Source organism: Penaeus japonicus, unplaced genomic scaffold (genome assembly GCF_977035675.1).
Source record: "Penaeus japonicus unplaced genomic scaffold, GWHDUDI00000001_assembly GWHDUDI00000012, whole genome shotgun sequence".
Classification (NCBI taxonomy): Eukaryota; Metazoa; Arthropoda; class Malacostraca; order Decapoda; family Penaeidae; genus Penaeus; species Penaeus japonicus.
Window position 1 is genome coordinate 12908223 of NW_028234414.1, and position 20273 is coordinate 12928495.

General features: G+C 49.3%; 1 protein-coding gene across 8 annotated transcripts in view; it reads right to left on the bottom strand.

The window, feature by feature from the left end:
• The window catches only part of LOC122248722 (semaphorin-1A), a 369289-nt gene that overhangs the window by 52146 nt on the left and 296870 nt on the right, over positions 1–20273 (bottom strand). For 2 of the 8 annotated variants that reach the window (XM_086542472.1, XM_086542471.1), the window contains exon 1: positions 12563–12611. The exons of the other annotated variants lie outside the window; for them this stretch is intronic. In XM_086542472.1, the coding sequence (XP_086398598.1) occupies positions 12563–12596 (34 nt within the window). In that variant the 5' untranslated portion in view covers positions 12597–12611. Of the gene's footprint in view, positions 1–12562; positions 12612–20273 lie in introns of those variants that run through there. 8 annotated transcript variants of the gene reach the window in all.

Here is a 20273-nt window from a genome sequence, read left to right on the forward strand (position 1 = left end):
GCAAACGGACAGCTCCGACGCCAGACTGGGACAGTTACAAACGAGAGGGGCGGCGTCGGATACCCGCCGATAAGAGTCACTGCAAGGTAGTACGAATACGCACTACGTTGACATGACACGTCGCAGTATGGGCAAGGCAGCCGTGCGTGGCTCTACGTGCCTCTACCTACGCTCACATTTCTTTTTTACGACCACATAACGATAGACAGAAGAGGAAAAGAAGGTCTTTTTTATCATTATCCATCATTATTTAACATTGCGATTTTCAAAAACCTACCCTTTTTATCATCATAATAATCTTTCCTCATTTACAACCACTACTTTTCAAGGAAATCTTAAAAAAAAATAGAGGAAGAATGGCCAATCCCCGTGCAACGCTGGCGTAGGTAAACCCTCACTCACGTTGCCCCCCTGCCTTAACCCCCCCCTCCCCCTCCCCCCTGGCCCTTTCAACAGGACCGGATTGGAACAAGCACCGCTGCGGAGAGCCTCCCGGAGACCTTGACAATTTGGATCTATTATGCCCCGGCGTGGGAGACCAGATCCTTGGAGGACGAGGTTGGGGATGGGGATGGGGATGGGGATGAGGATGGGGATGGGGTTGAATTTGGCGTGTGGGGACGAGAATGGTGTTTCAGAATGGGGGGGGAGAGTGCTTTTATCATCGTCGTGACTTCTAGCAAGAGTTCCGATTATGAGTTTCATTTCCCTTTCCTTGTTTTCCCTTTCTTCCTTTTCCTTCTCCTTTATCTTCCCTTCCCTCCTCTCCCCCGCCCCGTCTCTCATCCAATGCAACACATCCCTTTCGCAAACACTCAAAAACATTGATTGGTGTTTAAGCGTCGAGTAAAACAAAGCGGACTGAATCCCCGTTTTTCAGCGTTACTGTAGCAGGTCTCGTGTCCCGTGGGTCAACTCGCCGATAAATGACCTGTCGAGAAATCCTCTCTCGCATTTTCTACTGCCATTATTTTCCGCGCTGATGAATTGGGTACTGCCAAGTAAATAACATAAAAATGTATAAACTGGGCGACAATAACGGGCAAATACATCGATAATACTTATCACTGACAATAAATACCGCAAACTGACAAGACAAAATACGCTGACTTTGAGATAGTTTCTACTATTTACTAAGAGTCTGTCTTACTTCATTTTCTTACTTGCTCCTTCTCTCTTCCATCCCATCTTTACTATCATCTCCAATAGCACCTCCCCCCTAGCGTAAGCTCCCGCCAAGGCTAGCGCCCCGTAGCCTAGCCTAACCTAGCTCCTAACACAGACCCCCTACGGTAAAGATATTCTTTAAGGCCCCTTCGCCGACGCAATACCCCTCCCCCGCCTACCCCTTTGCACCCCCCTTACAACCCCAGCTGCAACCCCCGGGCAACCCCACAAAAGGCCGTGAGATCTCGTGTGTCTACAGATATGAATGGGGAAGACTAAAAGGGTCGGTGTTAGTGCGCAAGACTGGGCCCGGGTAATGCTATCAGCCAAACTGCGCACCCACTTCCACTGACTGGCTCCTGACCACTACCCCTTCATTTCTCCCTCTCCTGACCACTACCCCTTCGTCTCCCCCCTCCTTCTCCTGTCCCTTTCCCCTACCCCCTCTCCCTCTTGTAGCTCGCATACCAGCGCCAGGGACATCGAGCGCGATATAAAAAAATGCCAGAGGAGTTAAAACTGGATCATAATGCAAGATCCCAGTCAGAGCCGCGAGAGCTATATGACACTGTCTAACCCTCCCCTCCCCCCTCCCCTCCCCTCCCCTATTCCTCTCTACTGTTCTCGATAAGAAATGAGACGTGCGGAGAAAATAAAGATTCTGTATTCTGCATGTGTGTGTGTATGTGTGTGTGTGTGTGTGTGTGTGTGTGTGTGTGTGTGTGTGTGTGTGTGTGTGTGTGTGTGTGTGTGTGTGTGTGTGTGTGTGTGTGTGTGTGTGTGTGTGTGTGTGTGTGTGTGTGTGTGTGTGTGTGTGTGTGTGTGTGCGCGCGCGCGCGCGTTCGCTTGCTTGCTTGTTCCAGTTGTATCACTGGTTATCACTGGCCACACGTGTTGAGACAAAAGCAAGTTAAGGAAGGAGATCTGGAGGAGGAGAGATGAGAAAGTTTAAGGCGAGGAGGAGAAGCAAATAAAAGAATGAAGGAAGGAGGGGAAGTCAAGGGCGGGAAATAAGGAAAAGCGGAGAAGCAGCAGGAGAAGGAAGGGAAATAGGAGAAAGAAGAGAAAAATCTGGGAGCAACGCAAATTAAGTGTCTCGCACGACCATCTCCTTAGGCCTTGAGAAGCACATCCTCCAGCCGAAACGTCTCCAATTACCTTATCAAAGGCTTCTCCCCACCTTGACCTCCCCTCTCCCCTTCTCCCGCACCCGTCCTGTTTCTCTCCGCCAGCCTTCATCCTCCCTCTCCTACTCCATTCCCCACCGCGTTCCTCTCCTTCACTCCACATCCTTTTCCTTTCTTTTCCCCTCTACAAGCCCCCCCGCCCCCCTTCACCATTCGAGTCTCCACTTCCCTTCCTCTAAAAGTCCCTCCCCGTCCACCCCCATCCCCCCCCTCCCTTCCCTCCGCCGGCGAACTCGCAGGGCGTCGTGGCGTCGGAGGAGCGTTCCAGCAGGAGCTGCCCTTTGTCCGCGGAGCTTGAAACAGTCCGCAAACATCGGCCGACAAATTAGATTGGAGAAGTTGAGTCTGCTACGACTGCTGGGGGTCGCGCGGTTGGACGGTCTCTCTCTCTCTCTCTCTCTCTCTCTCTCTCTCTCTCTCTCTCTCTCTCTCTCTCTCTCTCTCTCTCTCTCTCTCTCTCTCTCTCTCTCTCTCTCTCCCTCTCTCTCTCTCTCTCTCTCCTTCCCAACAAGCTGTTTCAATTCCCCGCCTCTCTCTCTCCCTCTCCAAAAGCACTCATCGCCAGCCCCTCAGCAGACGCAGTTTAGTGTGAACAACAAACAAAAGGAAAGAATAAACATTCCCCAGCTACAATTTGCATTTTAATTACCCCGCGAGCCTCAGCATCCTTCTCTCGGCCGGCGCTGCAGTACGCCGCTTCTTCATCTCCGGCTATCCTACCTCCTGCTCCCCCCCCCTCTTCTCCCTCTGCATGACCCCCACCCGTCTGCCCCCTCTCCTCGCTCATCTAATATACATCCTTCTCCTCTCCTGTCCAACAACACTTTCTGCTTCTCTGGCTGAACGGCTCAAGGACTGCAATTCGTGCTGGATGCTAACCGATTCGTCTTTTTTTTTTCTTCTCTCTCTCCCTTTTTTTCTTTCTCCCTCGTACAAAAGGTCAATGTCACACCACGAGCGCTATGCAAATCTATTCGATGAAGGTTTGTTTAACATTGCCAGGTGCGCGAGCGAGGAAGTTTGGCCCCTATTGCCCCGGTGTGGAAGGTCGATCCGGGGCGGGCGAGGCGGCGGGACGCTTGAGTTATCAGTGGTAGGATCTTAATGCGGTGCCGCGCCGATGTATGGAGCTCAGGAGAACGGCGAGGATGCGGGTGCGCACGCACGCTCGACAGGCTCGCTTTCTTACCCGACGATGATGACGGTTCGACTCACGAACATTCCGGGTCGAACGGGGCCGCCCGCTCAAGAAAGACCTCGTCTGCTGATGTTCGGTTATAAATAGAAAACAAAAAACGTAAATAAAAAAAAGAAAGAAAGAAAAAAAAAACACTCGCTCTCTTACGCAAACTCATTATATATGCTGCCAAGTGTCATCAAGGCTTAAATGAATTATACGCGTTCGTACACACATAAAAAAGGAAGAAAAAAGTTAGAAATGGAACAGAAAATATGTTAGGTGACATGGGCGGGAGGGCGGAGAACGGCATTAATTGCGAATTCAGTGATGAAGTTCGTGTTTGTAATTCAGTCAAAACTCGATTATCTCCGTTCCCTGACACCTGGGCCACATGCCCTCATCCCTCTCTCACTTCTCCTATTCCGTCGTGGTTGAGAAAAAGAGAGAAAGGGAGAGGGAGGGAGACGGAGAGAGAGGGAGAGGGAGGGAGGGAGAGAGTAATAACCGGGGAGAAAAAAGGAAACATACAACCACCAAAACCCCAAAATCCCAAGTCATACACACAACCCCAAGTGCACACGAACAGGCCAGTGCTAACTCTCCCGTCGCGGTGCTGGCCCCCTTGCAATGCCTCCCCTCCCTCCCCTCCTCTCCTCTCCCCCCTGCAAAGTCGACCTGACAGGAGCTGGACAACAACCCCCTCCCCCCCTCCCTCCTACACCCACCGGTAATCCCTTCTCTCTCTGGCCGTGCGAATCAACCGGCCAATCGACCCTTTTACCCTTCAACTCCCCCATCACGTACGCCGTATCGGTGGGGGTCTCCTGCATCTTGTTCAGCCCCCCTCCCCCCCCATGAGCCCCCGTAAAAAAAGGGAAAAAAAGGGCAAAGCCTGTTTCTTCTTGTTATGTTTTCTCCCTTCCCCTCACTCTACTTGCGTATAATTTCCATCGCTTCCTTCTTCTACCTCGCATATCCTGTTCTTCCTCCTCTCGCTCAACATTTCTTCATCATGGTTCAATATCCTTTCTAATGCAATCTTTTCCCTTATATTGCAAAGTCCTTTCTAGTACAACTCTTTCCTTAAGGGCGAATCTACCATCTTCCTTTCCATCCTCCTTTTATATACAAACTTTTATCTTATTTCCCTCTTGCACATTTCCCTTCTTTTCTTCCTCTCCCTCTTTTCTTCCGCTTTTCCCTCCTCTCTCCCTCTCTCTCACTACACACACACGTTCAGGAAATACGCTAAAACAAACATGTAGTAGGGAAATGCCTCACCATCGAAAAAGGAAATGTCCAAGTGAAACACGGAAATGACCCCCCCTCCCCCCCTAGCCCCGGTCAGCAGTAGCAGACGCGAAAACACGGACAAAGTTTTCTCGACGGGAAGTGCGTCACTCAAGAGCGTGCTTGCACAACGTGATGCAGCGTGTGTGTGTGTGTGTGTGTGTGTGTGTGTGTGTGTGTGTGTGTGTGTGTGTGTGTGTGTGTGTGTGTGTGTGTGTGTGTGTGTGTGTGTGTGTGTGTGTGTGTGTGTGTGTGTGTGTGTGTGTGTGTGTGTGTGTGCGTGCGTGTGCGTGCCTGGGTGTGTGTGATATTTTAGAAGGTCTCCGTCACCTAAGCCATCCCTGGGGACACAATCGGGATCGCAACTAATGCTCTGCCTGGGACCCTCTCTCTCTCTCTCTCTGGGAGGGAGTAGGAGGGTGAGGGGGGAGCGGAGCGGGAAGGGGAGAGGAGGGGAGGGGAAGGGGGAGGGAGAGAACGATGGAGAGAGAGAGAGAGAAAGAGAGAGAGAGAGAGAGAGAGAGAGAGAGAGAGAGAGAGAGAGAGAGAGAGAGAGAGAGAGAGAGAGAGAGAGAGAGAGAGAGAGAGAGAGAGAGAGAGAGAGAGAGAGAGAGAGAGAGAGAGAGAGAGAGAGAGAGAGAGAGAGAGAGAGAGAGAGAGAGAGAGAGAGAGGAAGAAAGGAAGAGAGAGACGAATGAAAATTGGTGGGGGGAGGGGGCAAGTGTAACAAACGGGCAGGCAGACGCGGGACGCCACAGAAAACAATGAAACATTTTGGGAACGCAATGAAAATGAAAAAAGTTTTGCGGCGACTCCTGCCACGGCCGTTTTGCCACAGCCGCCGAGGCAACCTGAGCACGCTTCTTGAATTAGACATTTATAACTTTTACCCGAAGTGAGAAACTTTTGAGTCCGGAGATCGCGGCCCGCCTTCAACGCCGTCCTGCCCTCCTGCTCCTCCTGCTCCTCCTGGCGCGGCCGACTCTCTCGGGTCTTGTATGGCCCCGGCGCCCCTTCTATTAGCTGTCTTGGCGTGCTGTCTCTCTCTGTCTGTTTCAATCTCTCTCTCTTTCTCTATCTCTTTTTTTTCTCTCTCTCCTTCCCTCTCTCCTACCCCTCCTTCTCTCTTTCTTTCCGTCTGTCTGTCTGTCTGCCCCTCCCCCTTCTCTCTCTCTCTCCCATTCTCTCTCTCTCTCTCTCTCTCTCTCTCTCTCTCTCTCTCTCTCTCTCTCTCTCTCTCTCTCTCTCTCTCTCTCTCTCTCTCTCTCAGTGTGTATATACGTGCTTCCCAACCCCGAGCCCGCTGTTCCTCCGTTCCCACCTCCCCTCTTCAATTACCTTGTGTACATCATTTGCCTCCTGGTGTGTACTCTGTTTAAGGCGCTGTGTACACAGTTTACTTGCTGGTGTGTACATCGCTAATCTATCTGTATACAATTCGAGGCTGGAACAAGAACAGCCAGACGGTAGCTGTTTTACAAGGCACGAAATGGGCATGAAAGTGTTATCATGACAGGAGCAGATGAGGGCGAGATTGGCATGCAACTCGTACACCGCGCCACGGCATGCCATAGGTACCTCACCGCAAATGATCTCTTTATTATTTACATCTCATTTGCATATAAAACTACACGAGAGTAATATAATCGTGTCCAAAGGGAAGTGATTACGGAGCCAGAGAGAGCATAGAAGTGGGAAGCGTATCGACAGAGCTACAACTTTGAGGAAACAAGCAACGAGAGAGAAGATAAGAAATCAATACAAGGAAAATGCGATAAGACGCGTGAAAAAGTGAGAAAAACAAGATCAGATAATATGGGACTAATAAGAAAATTTAAAACAATGAAACAATAAAGAAAAAAAAAACATGAAAACATAATTTTTACACATGAAAAAAGAAAAATATGAGAAAAAATTAAATAAAACATGGAAGAGAGAGAAAAAAAATGGAGGCTTGAAAAAACAACGACAACAGATGACTACATCGCAGCCATTCTGTGCTGCTGTCGTTGCCCCAAAATCGCTACACAGAATTAAAGTTCATGTTAATTACTTCAATATGGAGTATAGCCCCCAAGGACACAAAACCCACATAAAACAATATATAAAACAAGTGCCCATGACACAGCAAGCACTGCGGGCGAGCACAGGCCACCGCCGTCACTACAACTACGACCAAACCACGCTGCGTCACACACATACTTTCTCTCTCCTCGCCTCCGCGAACGCCACGGCTTTTACCGTCACATTCCCAGAACTCGCGGGACAATAAAAAAGATAAAATCCACTATTTATTCATCCACGGTAACGGGGACTGCTCCCTCCCTCCCCCATCCATCCCATCCTTACCCCCACGCCATCCCCCTCCCCCTGCAAATGACACATGCAACGACACGATTCGCTAATCATTAACATCACGAAGACATCAGAGGTCTGGGCCAATCGCGACGCCTCGGCTGCTTGCTGTTCATGTGGTGGACGCATGAATACCGGATTAACATTCCCTCATATGACCTTAAATGATTTGTTTTTACTTCATTAGCCTAATACCTGCGTTCTTGGGGGAGAAGGGTGTGGGGCAGGGGAAGGCGAGGGGAAGGGGGGAGATGAGAGGGGTGGCGGTAATGGGAAGGGGAAGGGGTGGGAAGACGAGGAGGAAGATGGGGATGGGGATGGGGGTGGGGGTGGGGGTGGGGGTGGGGAAGGGGAAAGGGATGGGGAAGGGGAAGGGGAAGGGGAAGGGGAAGGGGAAGGGGAAGGGGAAGAGGAAGGGGAAAGGGAAGGGGAAGAGGAAGGGGATGGGGAAGGGGAAGGGGGAAAGAGCGGGAATAAATTCGCGCCAGGAACATGAATATTCTTAACGTAAAGCCGCCCTGTTCCCCGTTTTTCTGACGTTATTGGGTTCTAAACAAGAAGAGACGCTGGGAAAGGAAGAGCCAACGAAGAAATAAGAGGAGAAATATAAAAAACGAAAAGAATGAAAATAAAAAAAAACAAGCAAACAAAGACGAAGAAGGAATCGAAGAGAAGGGAGAACAAATAAAAGGAAGGGGAAAAGCGAAAAGAAGTGACTACATAAGTGTCCCCTGGAAAGCTGTCTCACGTGGCTTTAGAAAACGAGCGAGAGTCGCCAACACGTTGGATTCGTGGAAAGGTATTGCCTGTTACTTGTGATGAATCGCAGTTACTTCTGAACTTTGATTTTGTCGCAGTGCTGATTCACATCCCCGGGAGTGACTATCCTGCAATGTGTAAGCAAAGCTAGTCAGATTCTCTCCGCCCCCCCCCCCTCTCCCTTTCCTTCCCCTCTCTCTCTCTCTCTCTCTCTCTCTCTCTCTCTCTCTCTCTCTCTCTCTCTCTCTCTCAAGGCGATAATAACCCGTTATCTCTATCCGTATTTCTCCGTACGATAATCCAAGAAAATATGTATTTCCATCAGGTGACATCAAGACTTAACAAAATCAGTGTGCAATAACTGCAATTGAGCTGAGATAAACGCAATTGCGACGACTAATCAGCACGGAAATTCATGTGATAAGGCTAATTGGAAATCTGTGAGTCAGCAGACCACGAAGGGGTGGGGGTGGGTGGGGGGAGGTCAGAGTCGTGACGTAGCACAGGTCACCCGGGCAATTCATACTGGGCTGAGTCACAAGCCCAGCGACCAAAAGCACCAGGAAACTGAGTGACTCACGCGCCCGGACGGAAAGGAAAAGCTGTAAGTGTGAATTCCTTGGCAAAATATCCTGACGAATAAGCGGCAGCGGGGAGAGGGAGAAGTGAGGAGAGAGTGGGGCTAACCAGGCATAATCCGTAATTCGTGTGAGTAATAGGCTGATGGGGTTGATATGATACTGAAAAAAAAAACAGGTAAGAGTAGTGTATAAATCGGATTAGTGGAGAGGTGACGGGCAAAATAAAGGACACTAGAGAAAGTAGAAAAGCTATTACAGACGGAGTGTTGGTTATGGGTAGAGTCGACGAGGGTCACACTAGTCCGGACGTCAGCGCGTCCCCCTGGCCGGCTGCCACCCGATACACGCGCCTGGGGACCCATCCAAGCCGCCGCCACACACTTTTTTCGATATCTAGTCGTTCCTGTCACATTCAGGACCCGGCGCTCTTTAAGGGCCGAGAATCGACAGTTTCTGTTCTAATCTACACTTGGTTGGATAATGCGAAGGCTTATTCACGGGAAGATTTTCGTATTCTTCGGGACGAGGAGCAGGAGGGAAGGGAGAAAGGTTGGGAAGAACTATGTATTGAAATGTGGAGGACGGACCCCCTAGATTTTAATTTTAAAAAATGCCCTAGGGAGAGAACGTGACATACACGTTACCACGTTATTTTTTGTCATGTTAAAAAGAATTCACCCTGGGCAAATAATAATAAATAAAATTAATCGTTTGCGAGAAAAAAATAAATTATACTTTATCTATAAAAATATAAACCTAGATATCATTGAGCGAGCAATGATATCTACCTATATCCAAGGAATCTATTGGAAGACTACACTTAAGATTTCTAATTAGTTCAAGGGCGCGCCGGATTGGGCATAAAGGAGTGAAAACCAAGGAAGGAGGGGTGGGGCTGGGAATCCTTACGCTTTGAACAACCATCGAAACAAGCTTACACCCAGCCACACACACACACACACACACACACACACACACACACACACACACACACACACACACACACACACACACCCAGCCACACACACACTAGCCACCTATCCAATCAGATCAACCCATCTACCCAACCCCATCCAAACCCCAGCCCAACCGACACCCATTTCACTGCCTTCGCCCTTACTGGAAACCTCTTCTCTACCCCCCCTCCCCCTCCCCCCACAGACATATACGCACTCAACTCCGCCACGAGTAAAAAAGCGTTACTTTATGAATCCCTCACGCTCGACAGTTAGTATCATTAGGTTCGCTGAGGCTGAAGTCAGGATTGGGGGGAGGGGGGGGCGAAGGGAGATGGGGACAAGCTTGGGATGCAAAGGATGCTGCGAAAGGGGGGGGGGGGGATAAGAAGGATGAGGATAAGAAGGATGAGAATGAGGAAAATGACGATGAAGATGACGATGGCGATGAGGAGGATAAGCAGGAGAATAAGGAGGAGGAGAGGACGAGATCTCACGAATTATAAGCTCCTAGGATATATAGGAATGTCAAAAAATAGATACACTGAAAACACAATCCAGCGAAGAACAGATAGCAGCTGCAAGCGAGCCTGCCAACGGAACAAAAGAACAAGAAAACCAAAACAAACAGCAATGGCAAGGAGTGAACGACGGGAAAACGTTCACTTCCCCTCACTTGCCGCATGATCCGCCCCTCTTGTTCGGCGTCTGGAAGAGCGACATAAAACGCTACGTATGTGGATGGCCTGATATAGTCTCTCTCTCTCTCTCTCTCTCTCTCTCTCTCTCTCTCTCTCTCTCTCTCTCTCTCTCTCTCTCTCTCTCTCTCTCTCTCTCTCTCTCTCTCTCTCCTCTTCGTTTACCCTGCCCTCCTTCCTTCCCAAAACTATTTCATTCCCATCCTCTTCTCTCGCCCCGTCGCCGTCCCTCTCTCTCTCTGGTTCCCCTCTTGTTGCCTTCTCCCTTTCTCTATTGCTCTCTCCATATCCATCTCCCTTCCCCCTCGCTCTCCTTCTCTCTAGCTGCCCTCATTATCTCTCTTCCCCTATACTCTCCCTCTCTCTAGCTGCCCCGTCACCCTCCCTATCTCTTCCTTTCTCTCTCTCCTCCTCTCCACCCAGCATCCACAGTCAATGAGCAACGGGCGGAGAGCTGCGTTGTGTGTGTAGCAATGATGCGACACTGCACCACTTCCTGGCACGGCGCCATTGTCCCGTGACGCAAGTGCGTGATTTATACGAGATTAAGAACTCAAGGCTTGCGGCGGTCGCGTCTTCTCAATTTACTCTAGGTACTAATCTTACTTTATTCTTATTTTTTCCTCTAGTGTGTAAGTCGTTCGGCCAGCTACCCCCCCCCCCCCCCACGTCCTAAAGTTTTCTTGTGTTTGTTTTTTTTATCAGCGAAGACATTACCTGTTCAAGAGCGAGGAGGCCCCTGGCGGCACTTGTAAAGGGACGTCTTGAATGTCTCCTTCTCGCGTCAAGTAGAAAATGCAGGGACAAGAAAGCGATGGATCCTGATATGTGTGGCCCTTAAGATCGTTAGTGTAACCGACCGATCCTGAAAAAATGCGGCCGCCAGCTGACTGTTCGAGCAAGCGAAAAGATCTTCGCTTTAAGCAAGTTGCAGTCAAGCAAGATTGTTATTCGCCAAAACGGGGGGGACGTCCATTAAAAAGACGAGGGGGGAGAAGCCGGAGATAAAGAAGAAAAGAGGAAAGAAAAACAAGTATAAGAAGGAGAAGCAGATGAAGAAGAAGAGGGGATACATAGAAGAAACATCATAAGGAAAAAAAAACAACGAAAAACAAATATGCACAAAGTTGAAAAACGGGAGAACTAGACCGATCCCGTCCGATTCCCCCATTTTCTGCTAAGAACGAGCAGGTCCAGTCAGTCAATCGGCGCGATATCTTTCATCGAATATTCCCGATCCATCTTTTACGCCCTAATGGCGGCCACGCTCGGGGAATCAGGAGATTTTCTTGCGACATCACGGGAGAGAGGACGAGGGCGCCACTGGGACGAAAGACGGAATGGGCAAAATGAGGAGGAGGAGTGGGGATGAGGGAAAGGGAGAATCATGAGGAGGGGGATGAAGGAAATAGAGAATATCAAGGTAGAGAAAAGAAGAGAATGGAAAAGAACAGGACTAGAGACAATGGGAAATACGACAGGGTTTGGCATAAGAGGCGTCGGTAAGGGGCGGTAGGGGACGTGGCAGGGGTACGGCATGGGTCCAGACGTGCCCCGCCCCCCATTCCCCTATTTCTCCTCTGTTTATCTTCTTTTCACGGGCGCGCTGCCATCCACGGCCACAATGACCTAAGACACAGACGAATGCCGGCCCATTACGGCCTCTGTGGCTCCCTGTCGTAAGGCCCATTCTTCAGGATCCCTTATCAAGATTGTTGCGGTCACTGAAGCTTCCCTCTCCCTCCCCTCCTTTGAACCAGCTGCTACAGAAATGATAAAAGATAAAGAATAATCATTTTTCAAGATTCTCCTGAATAAAAGAGAGAGAGAGAGAGAGAGAGAGAGAGAGAGAGAGAGAGAGAGAGAGAGAGAGAGAGAGAGAGAGAGAGAGAGAGAGAGAGAGATTGAGAGAGTCAAGACCTCCTCCACTCTTGACCGGGCCGAGATGACATCGCCGTCGCCTGTTGGAGGAGGGCGACGGAACCCGCTGCTTTGGGGGAATCGAAACCCTTTGATGCGCCGGGAAAACGGTCGTCTAAAACATTGCAGAAGATGATGATGATAATCATGGAAATGTCGGAAAAGAAATATATGAATTCATCACAAAAGAACGTGTGATGACGACGATGGTGGGTACGGGTTGGGGAAGGGGAAGGGGATGGGGAAATGGAAGGGGAAAGGGGTTAGGGTAATGGGGTTAGGATAAGGGTAATGGGGTTAGGATAAGGGGTAAGGGGTTAGGAATAAGGGGTACGGGGTAAGGAATAAGAGGTACGGGGTAAGGAATAAGGGGCACGGAGTAAGGGGAAAGGGGATGGAAGATTGAGGGGAAGGGAAGGGTACATACCCTCCCCTCCCCCTCCCTCCCCCAGCATCATGGTACACTTACGCTTCGCCCATCCTCCTCTGGCGCCAAACACCATACCTGTGGAGACACAAAAGACGAGGGTTAGATTGGATAAACTGCTTTTTACAAAACATCTTATTGGTGTAATCACTACCACAATCTAAAAGTAGCTATTCACAAAACTAGAGATATTGACATACAGGCAAGAGAAAGAGAAAGAGAACAGAAAAGAGAGAAAGAGAGAGAGAGAGAAAGTGTAGTGTGAGAGATAAAGAGAGAGAGAGTGAGTGAGATAAAAACAGAAAGAGAGAGATAAAAGGAGAAAGAGAATGAGAGAAAAATGAGAGAAAGAGAGAAAAAGGAGAAAGAGAAAAGAGAAAGAGAGAGAGTATCATTACCCAGTCCCGAGAGGCAGTAAGAACCATTCTCCCAACCCCATTAGAAGCCACGGCAGCGTGACAGCACCAACAGAATCCATTGTTGTAACCTTATCGACACGAAGCCAAGACAAAAGGATGAAAGATATAGCCCTCTCACCCTCCGCCTCCCCACGTGGTCTTTCCCGCTCAAGGAAAAAGAAAGAAAGAGAGAAAGAGAGAAAGATATAAATATATATATATATATATATATATATATATATATATATATATATATATATAGAGAGAGAGAGAGAGAGAGAGAGAGAGAGAGAGATAGAGAGAGAGCAGAAACCTCCATCATAAATAAACATCATGGACACATTTGAATACATAGCGAAACGATGAAATAAAAGAAACTCCCGGGCCAAACCGCGCCGCCACCGCAGCACACGCACCTGCTATCTTTTTCGTCCCCGTCACATAAATGTCCCATCCCTCCCCTCTTTTACCCCCCCCCCCTTCCTTTACCTTCCTCTTTCTATCACTTCACCTCTAACCCTTTCAACCTCTTCACCCCGTCCCCCTCCATCCTCTTCACCCTCCCTTTATCTCTTTTCCTTCTCCTCTCCCCCCCCCCTCATCTTCTCTCCAAGAAGTGTGTGTGACTTGTGGACGACCCGCGAGAGGGAAACCAAGACTGCAACGTGCCATCAATATTCGCTGCGTTGCACAGGTCTAGTCCTCCAATGTTCTGGTCAACCGACACATCCTGCCCTCCCTCCCCATCCCCTTCCCAACGCCCTGCCCTCTCCCTGCACCTCTCCCTACCCTACCCTACCCCTCCCTACCCTTCCCCTCCACAATGCAGACGGTCCTTCGGGATATGAGACCACGCCCACCGATCTGTCCTATCGGAGTGGCTCTCCCTTTCTTATTTCCCCTCTCTCCTCGCCTTGTTTCGAGGGGAATTCTCGGTGATGTCGCACCCTTTTGCTCTTCTTTATTCTGTTTATCTCTTCCGTTATCTCCATCGCCACGCCTATTCATTCACTTTTGTGTCCATTCATTACTTTTTTTTTCGCCATCTTACACACCGAGCGTCTCACAAGCCGTGCGTGTAGTGTGACCTCGACCTCTCGACCTCGAGGTGTAGTAATCTGGCGGTGTAAACAACTGACTCGACGCGCCCGTAAAAACAAGGGAGGGGGGAAGGGAGGTGGAGGGAGTAAGAGACTCCACCGCAGCCCGACAGAACATTAATCTGGCCGCACACTCTCTTTCCTTTCCCTTCCTTTCTTTACTCGGTCCATTCGCTCACTCACTCTCTCACTCTCTCTCACTCACTTATGTACTCACTCTCTCTTAGTCCGTCATTATCCTATAACAAACCAAATTCGCAACTAAATAACAAAAATCACTCCCCTCTCGTTTGAAAAAAATATATATATATAAAAGAACTTACAAAAAAGAAAAAAAAGAAAAAAATCCCAAATTCATTATCGAATTAAAAGAAAAAGAAAGGTCCCAGAAGTATCTTATGTTGCAGCGTTCGCCACTAATTTTGCAAAGGTGGCTAAGGGGCTTTCCTTTGCCTACCCTCAAAACCAAATCAGAATAGTAATAGTGATGATAATTGCAACAATAATTATATCAATCAATTGCAACACCAAGAGTAATAATATTGATAATAATAAAACATACAGCTTTAATAAAATCAATTTTCAACCCTAGGGACGATGTTTCCATTTCAACCGTGATCAACTAGTATCATAAAATCAATTATATCGGATAATCAGACATCATTTTGTAAGAATGTTCTAAGATATATGAACATATCACCTTGTTTAGTAAAAACTATATTCATCAAAAAAATTACCTCCTTCATCAAACTCGGGTCATTTCCGTCGGCACTTCCCGAGCGCCGAGTAAGAGTCCCGACGGGGTCAGGTCAACGCGGGTTAGAAGCCAGTAGGGTAAGGTCGATCCCACGTATAAAACCCGGCGGTTGTCTTGGGATCTTTCGCAAGGCGTCGTTATGCGTAAACTTCCTTGGAAATATTTGTACAATTTTTGTTTTTACGGCTTCAGAAACTCCCTCCCTCCCTCCCTCCTTCCCCCCCCCCTCTCTCTCTCTCTCTCTCTCTCTCTCTCTCTCTCTCTCTCTCTCTCTCTCTCTCTCTCTCTCTCTCTCTCTCTCTCTCTCTCTTTCTCTCTCTCTCTCTTCCTCTGTGAAATTTAAAGCAAATACTCATGCTTTTAGATCGCGTGTTCTACTGAGCCTGTGACGTCAAACTTCATTTCTCGCACCATAAAAATAACGCTCAGCCGTAGCATTTAATTCTCTGTCAAATCCCAAGAAGTCACGAACACCTTGTCAAAAAATTAACAACCCTTTGCAAAGTGCAACTCAACAGAAGGACTGGCATGCATAAGAAGAAAAAAACTATAATAAAAAAAGATGAATGCAAGCATAATAACTTATGTTCCTTTGTTTTTCTTCCGATAAAAAGGTTAACTTTAATCCTCTGCATTAAATCAGTTTTCGTGATCAATTCTTTCGATTTTTTCGACACAAAAAAATCACGAATACCGAAAACGATAATGCATAAAAAAACAAGAACAAAGGAACAACGAAAAAATGCCTTTAAGAAAATACAAACACCACACACACTTATATCTTCCCTTCGACCTTCACAAATCAAAACACATCTTCGACAGTCGACTTAAGGTTCCAGAAAGTTCGGTTTTCCCGATACTTCACGTTATGGGTTGGATTATCGGACAGCCGATGGGAAGGAATGATAAGAGGCAATCAGCCCGGCAATTATGACGGACATTTACGGGTACATAAGATAAACAACGGCCATAAAACACGATTGCAATCACAGATATAATCCAACAACAACAATCATTATAACTCTTGACAAAAATAGTCTAGTTCCAGATAAGACAAAGAAAAAGGGAAAAGAAGAAGAAAGTACGCATAATTACAGCATGATGCATCACGAGAAATAAAATACGCCGTCGGGAAAATAAATGACGGTGATTAAGTTGTTAAAATGCTAAATTAATCCTCTCAATTTCCCTCAGCCTCTGTTACGTAGATTAACGTCGCCTGACCCCCTTCTATCTCTCCCCCTCCCCCTCCTCCTTCTCTTCTTCTCTTCTCCTCCTCCTTCTCCTCTTCTCCATCCTCCTCCTTCTCCTCTTCTCCATCCTCCTCCTTCTCCTCCTTTTCCTCTTCTCCCTCCTCCTCCTTCTCCTCTTCTCCCTCCCCCCTTCCCCTCTCCTCTCCCCTTCCCCTCTCCTCACCCCCATCCCCTCTTTTAACTCTTTCCCCTGTCAATGCTACGCCCCATTACCTATCTGCTGAATCCCATTTCCCCTTCCGTGCCTCCCTCTCTAATTCTCCTTTCTCTCTCCCTCTCTCTTTCTCTTTCCCTCTCTCTTTCTCCCTCGGTCCCTCCTCATACACCCCATCATTCCCCTCCCTCCTCCCGCCCCCACCATTCCCACGGGCCGCCCCCTCCCGCCCGGCCCCTTCTCCCGCTCGCGGCACCTGGCATCGAATCAGATACATTACCTGTCGCGGCCCAGTGTCAGAACGTATAAGAGGAGGAAAAATGGCCTTCTTCATTGTCCATTGCTCACGTCAACTTGCTTCCTGCTTAGTGGAGGGGCGGGGGATGTGTTGGGGAGGGAGGGAGGGAAGGAAGGAAGGAGAAGGGGGGGGGGTGGAGGAGGAGGAGGAGGAGGAGGGGGAGGGGGAAGGGGAGGAGGAGGAGGAGGAGGAGGAGGAGGAGGAGGAGGACGATGTGAGAGACGGGAAGGGAGGAAAGGAGAGATGGAGAGGAGGTGAGAGGTGTGGAGTGTGAGGAGTGTAAGGATGTAGTAAGGCTGCAGTGGGCGTGTGAGCGACTGAGTGAGAGCAAGCGAAAGAGCGCAAAAATATAATAATGATAGTATACTTCTAGAACTACTACTCATAATAGCAATAATAATGATTACCCTCGCCACTGGTAACAATCATTGACAATGATACGAAAGAAAAAATTAAATAAATAAATAAATGAGACCGAAACAGCATAGCAAGGTGGCGAGCGCGCCCAACCTATTACATCGCCCTCACGAAACTGGCATAATCTTGCCCACCCATTAGACAGGGGCACGAGAAGGGCTTCTGGGCGGGGAATGAGAAAGAGTGGGCGGGGCAGGGGAGGGCAGAGGAGGGCAGGGGCGGTGTTTTGGGCAGCCAGGCGTGTGTGGTAGTAAGACGAAGGAGCAGACTGCAGGGAGGGGTAAGTGTGATGTGAGGCAGGGGGAGGGCAAGGGGGGGGGGGGCACAGGGAGAAAGGAAAGAGGAAGAGATAGTTACCAAATGGGTATGGGGGAAGAGGAGAGAAAGGGTGCCAAAGGGATGTGCCAGGAGGGGGCGATCTAAAGGGGGTATGGGCGGAGAGTGCCAATGGAGCGTGCCAGCCGACGCCCAGACTGGTCACCATCATGCCCCGGTCAATACCAGAGCCACAATCAGAGTGCACGACGCGACGCACACCACACACACACACACATACTCGACTGTCTGGCACATGTCTGCTCGCTTCGATGTTTATCCTCGGCGACTTCCAGGAGCTTTAAATAAAACATCCGACGGTTCTGAACTCTGTCAAGTGCGTCGTGGATCATCACGTCTCTCACACACATACATGCATACATAGACGAACACACACACACACACACACACACACACACACACACACACACACACACACACACACACACACACACACACACACACACACACACACGCCTCCCGCGTCGTGGCACAAGCGCTCTATTTACGTCGATGATGAGCGAGGCGTCGCGTCGTACAGTAACTGCCGTCAAAATTGTCCCAAGCCGAGCGCTCTTGCCCTTGCCAGAACACGACCCTCCGAGGCATCGCACGACCTTCCCTTGGAGGAATCGCGGTCGTGCAGGCGTGCAACGTGGGGTAGGGTGGGGGTGGGGGGGGGGGGAGAGGAGAGTGCGGGGATGGTGTTGGGGGTGTGTGCGGTGGCAAGCGTGGGCACGTGCCCCGACCACTACCCGCCCAGGACTAGCGTGTCTTGTTTCTACCTCTTATTTTGCGCTCGTGTCCTGCTCCCCCTTTCCCTCCCTCCCCTTCCCCTTCCCCCTTTCTCCTCCCTATTGTCCTCTTTCCCGCCCCGCTCTGCTATTTCACCTTTTCTTTCTCTGTCCCAATACCTCTCCACTCTCTAATCTAATGTAGTTCAACCGAAAGGAAAGGAGATGAAACACATAAAATGCATCTCAAAAAAAGGAAATAGTAACGATATAAAAAAAACAACAACAAAAACCGACTCCCTCACACCAGCCGTTGCTCTCTCTCTCCCTCCCTTGCTCACAAGAAACTCCTCGCCTCGCCACTCACAATCCTTTATCCAAGTTTTCATGACACGAACTCCTTCTCTAACCCCCTCCCCCCTCCTTCCCTCCCATCCCTCACATCCCACCCCGCTCACGCGATTCCATTTCACGCCTAAGAAAGCTCATTTTTTCCATCTCTCTTTTCTTGCCCTTCGACTACCAATCACTTCGGCGTCTCCTTTGCATTAGAGAGAAAAGCTTCGTCCTTACGCCAACGTCCTCACCCCGACCCGCCCTCCACCTCCCGATCAAGATCCAGATCCAGATCCCGTCCCCATCTCCACCTTCCCTACCTCTCCCCTCCCCTAGCCCCACCCACCCACCCACCCAACCCCCTCTTCCACTTCGCTTTTGGTGAAAATTTCTTGTGATATTAAACAAGAGCAAAGCTTCTGTTTGATCCCTTTCAATGACGCTTTTCAGCATCCATGCACATACCACGGCACACACTCTTAAGACAATCGATGGGCTTTAATTAAGACATAAAGAGCCGATTGGGTAAAGCAAGAGGTCACTGGGCTGAGAAAGCTACGGCCTAAGAAGGTGCGGAAAGAGGGGAGGCGGGGAGAGAGTAGAAGGGAGAGGGGGGGGGAGGGGAACTGGAGCAGCGCTACCTGGATGATGGAGCAGCTGATAGTGAAAAGAAGGAACATGCTCCCACTCCCCTACACTACCTACCCCCCCCCCATATACTCTTTTCTGATCTACTGCTCGAGAAAGTCGACGTCAGCTGTGGCTTATCAATTCTCTACTCTTTCCCTCCTTTCTATCTTTCTCTCTCTCTCTCTCTCTCTCTCTCTCTCTCTCTCTCTCTCTCTCTCTCTCTCTCTCTCTCTCTCTCTCTCTCTCTCTCTCAAAAGTTCTCATTTCGACATGACGCAAAGACACACGCAGCGACCTCGAACAACAAAACACCACAGACATGGACCCTCAAGCCAAAAAATTCCGAGTCCAAGGTCATCGTGACTTATTCAAGCGACAGACACACACACAGACAAAGACGACCTATATGCATTTTACACCCAGAGTATTCCGAGTCGTCCCCACTCCCCTCCCTCCCTCCCTCTCTCCCTCCACCCGGCCCGTGTCAAGGTTACTGTAAGGGCGCGAGGAGATGAAGAGAGGCGCTGGGGGGGGGGGGGGGTTAATGCTTTACATTAACTACACAAGCAAGAACCAAGACATATTAACTGCTTTCTTAATTATGCGAAGAAGTGCCGGTGGTGGTTTCTCGAGGCAGGGTCGCAGGAGGAGGTCGGAGAGGAGAGAAAGAAAGCGGGGAGAGGAGAGGAGAGGAGAGGAGAGAAAGAAAGAGGGGAGAGGAGAGGAGAGGAGAGGAGAGGAGAGGAGAGGAGAGGAGAGGAGAGAGAGAGAGGGAGAGAGAGAGAGAGAGAGAGAGAGAGAGAGAGAGAGAGAGAGAGAGAGGAGAGAGAGAGGAGAGAGAGAGAGGAGAGAGAGAGGAGAGAGAGAGGAGAGAGAGAGAGGAGAGAGAGGAGAGAGAGAGAGAGAGAGAGAGAGAGAGAGAGAGAGAGAGAGAGAGAGAGAGGAGAGAGAGAGAAAGCGCAAAAGGGGACGAGCAAAGAAAGAAAGACTGAAGGGAAAGAGGGAGGGGAGTTAAACAGAGAATTGCAAATTCATTTCCCTGGAGAGACTCGCAAGTCAAGGTTTTATCTGCAAACTTGTTGGTCCGCGTAATTAGGTCCTCGATCATACGTCGCAAAAAAATCTTCGAAACCCAAAAGATGGAGAGAAAGAGACTGAGAAATCGAGCGAACGAGGGAGAGAAAGAGAAAGAGAGTGAGTGAGTGAGAGAGCGTAAGACCACCCAGACTGTATTTACTGTGGATGTGCGTATTCCTCATACACAAGACACCAAAAGGAACAGAGAACGTCATGCATGTCTGGAGTGAGACTGCGTGGGGTCAAGTGCAATAGCAATCATGCAAAGTTGCAGCAAACCTTCC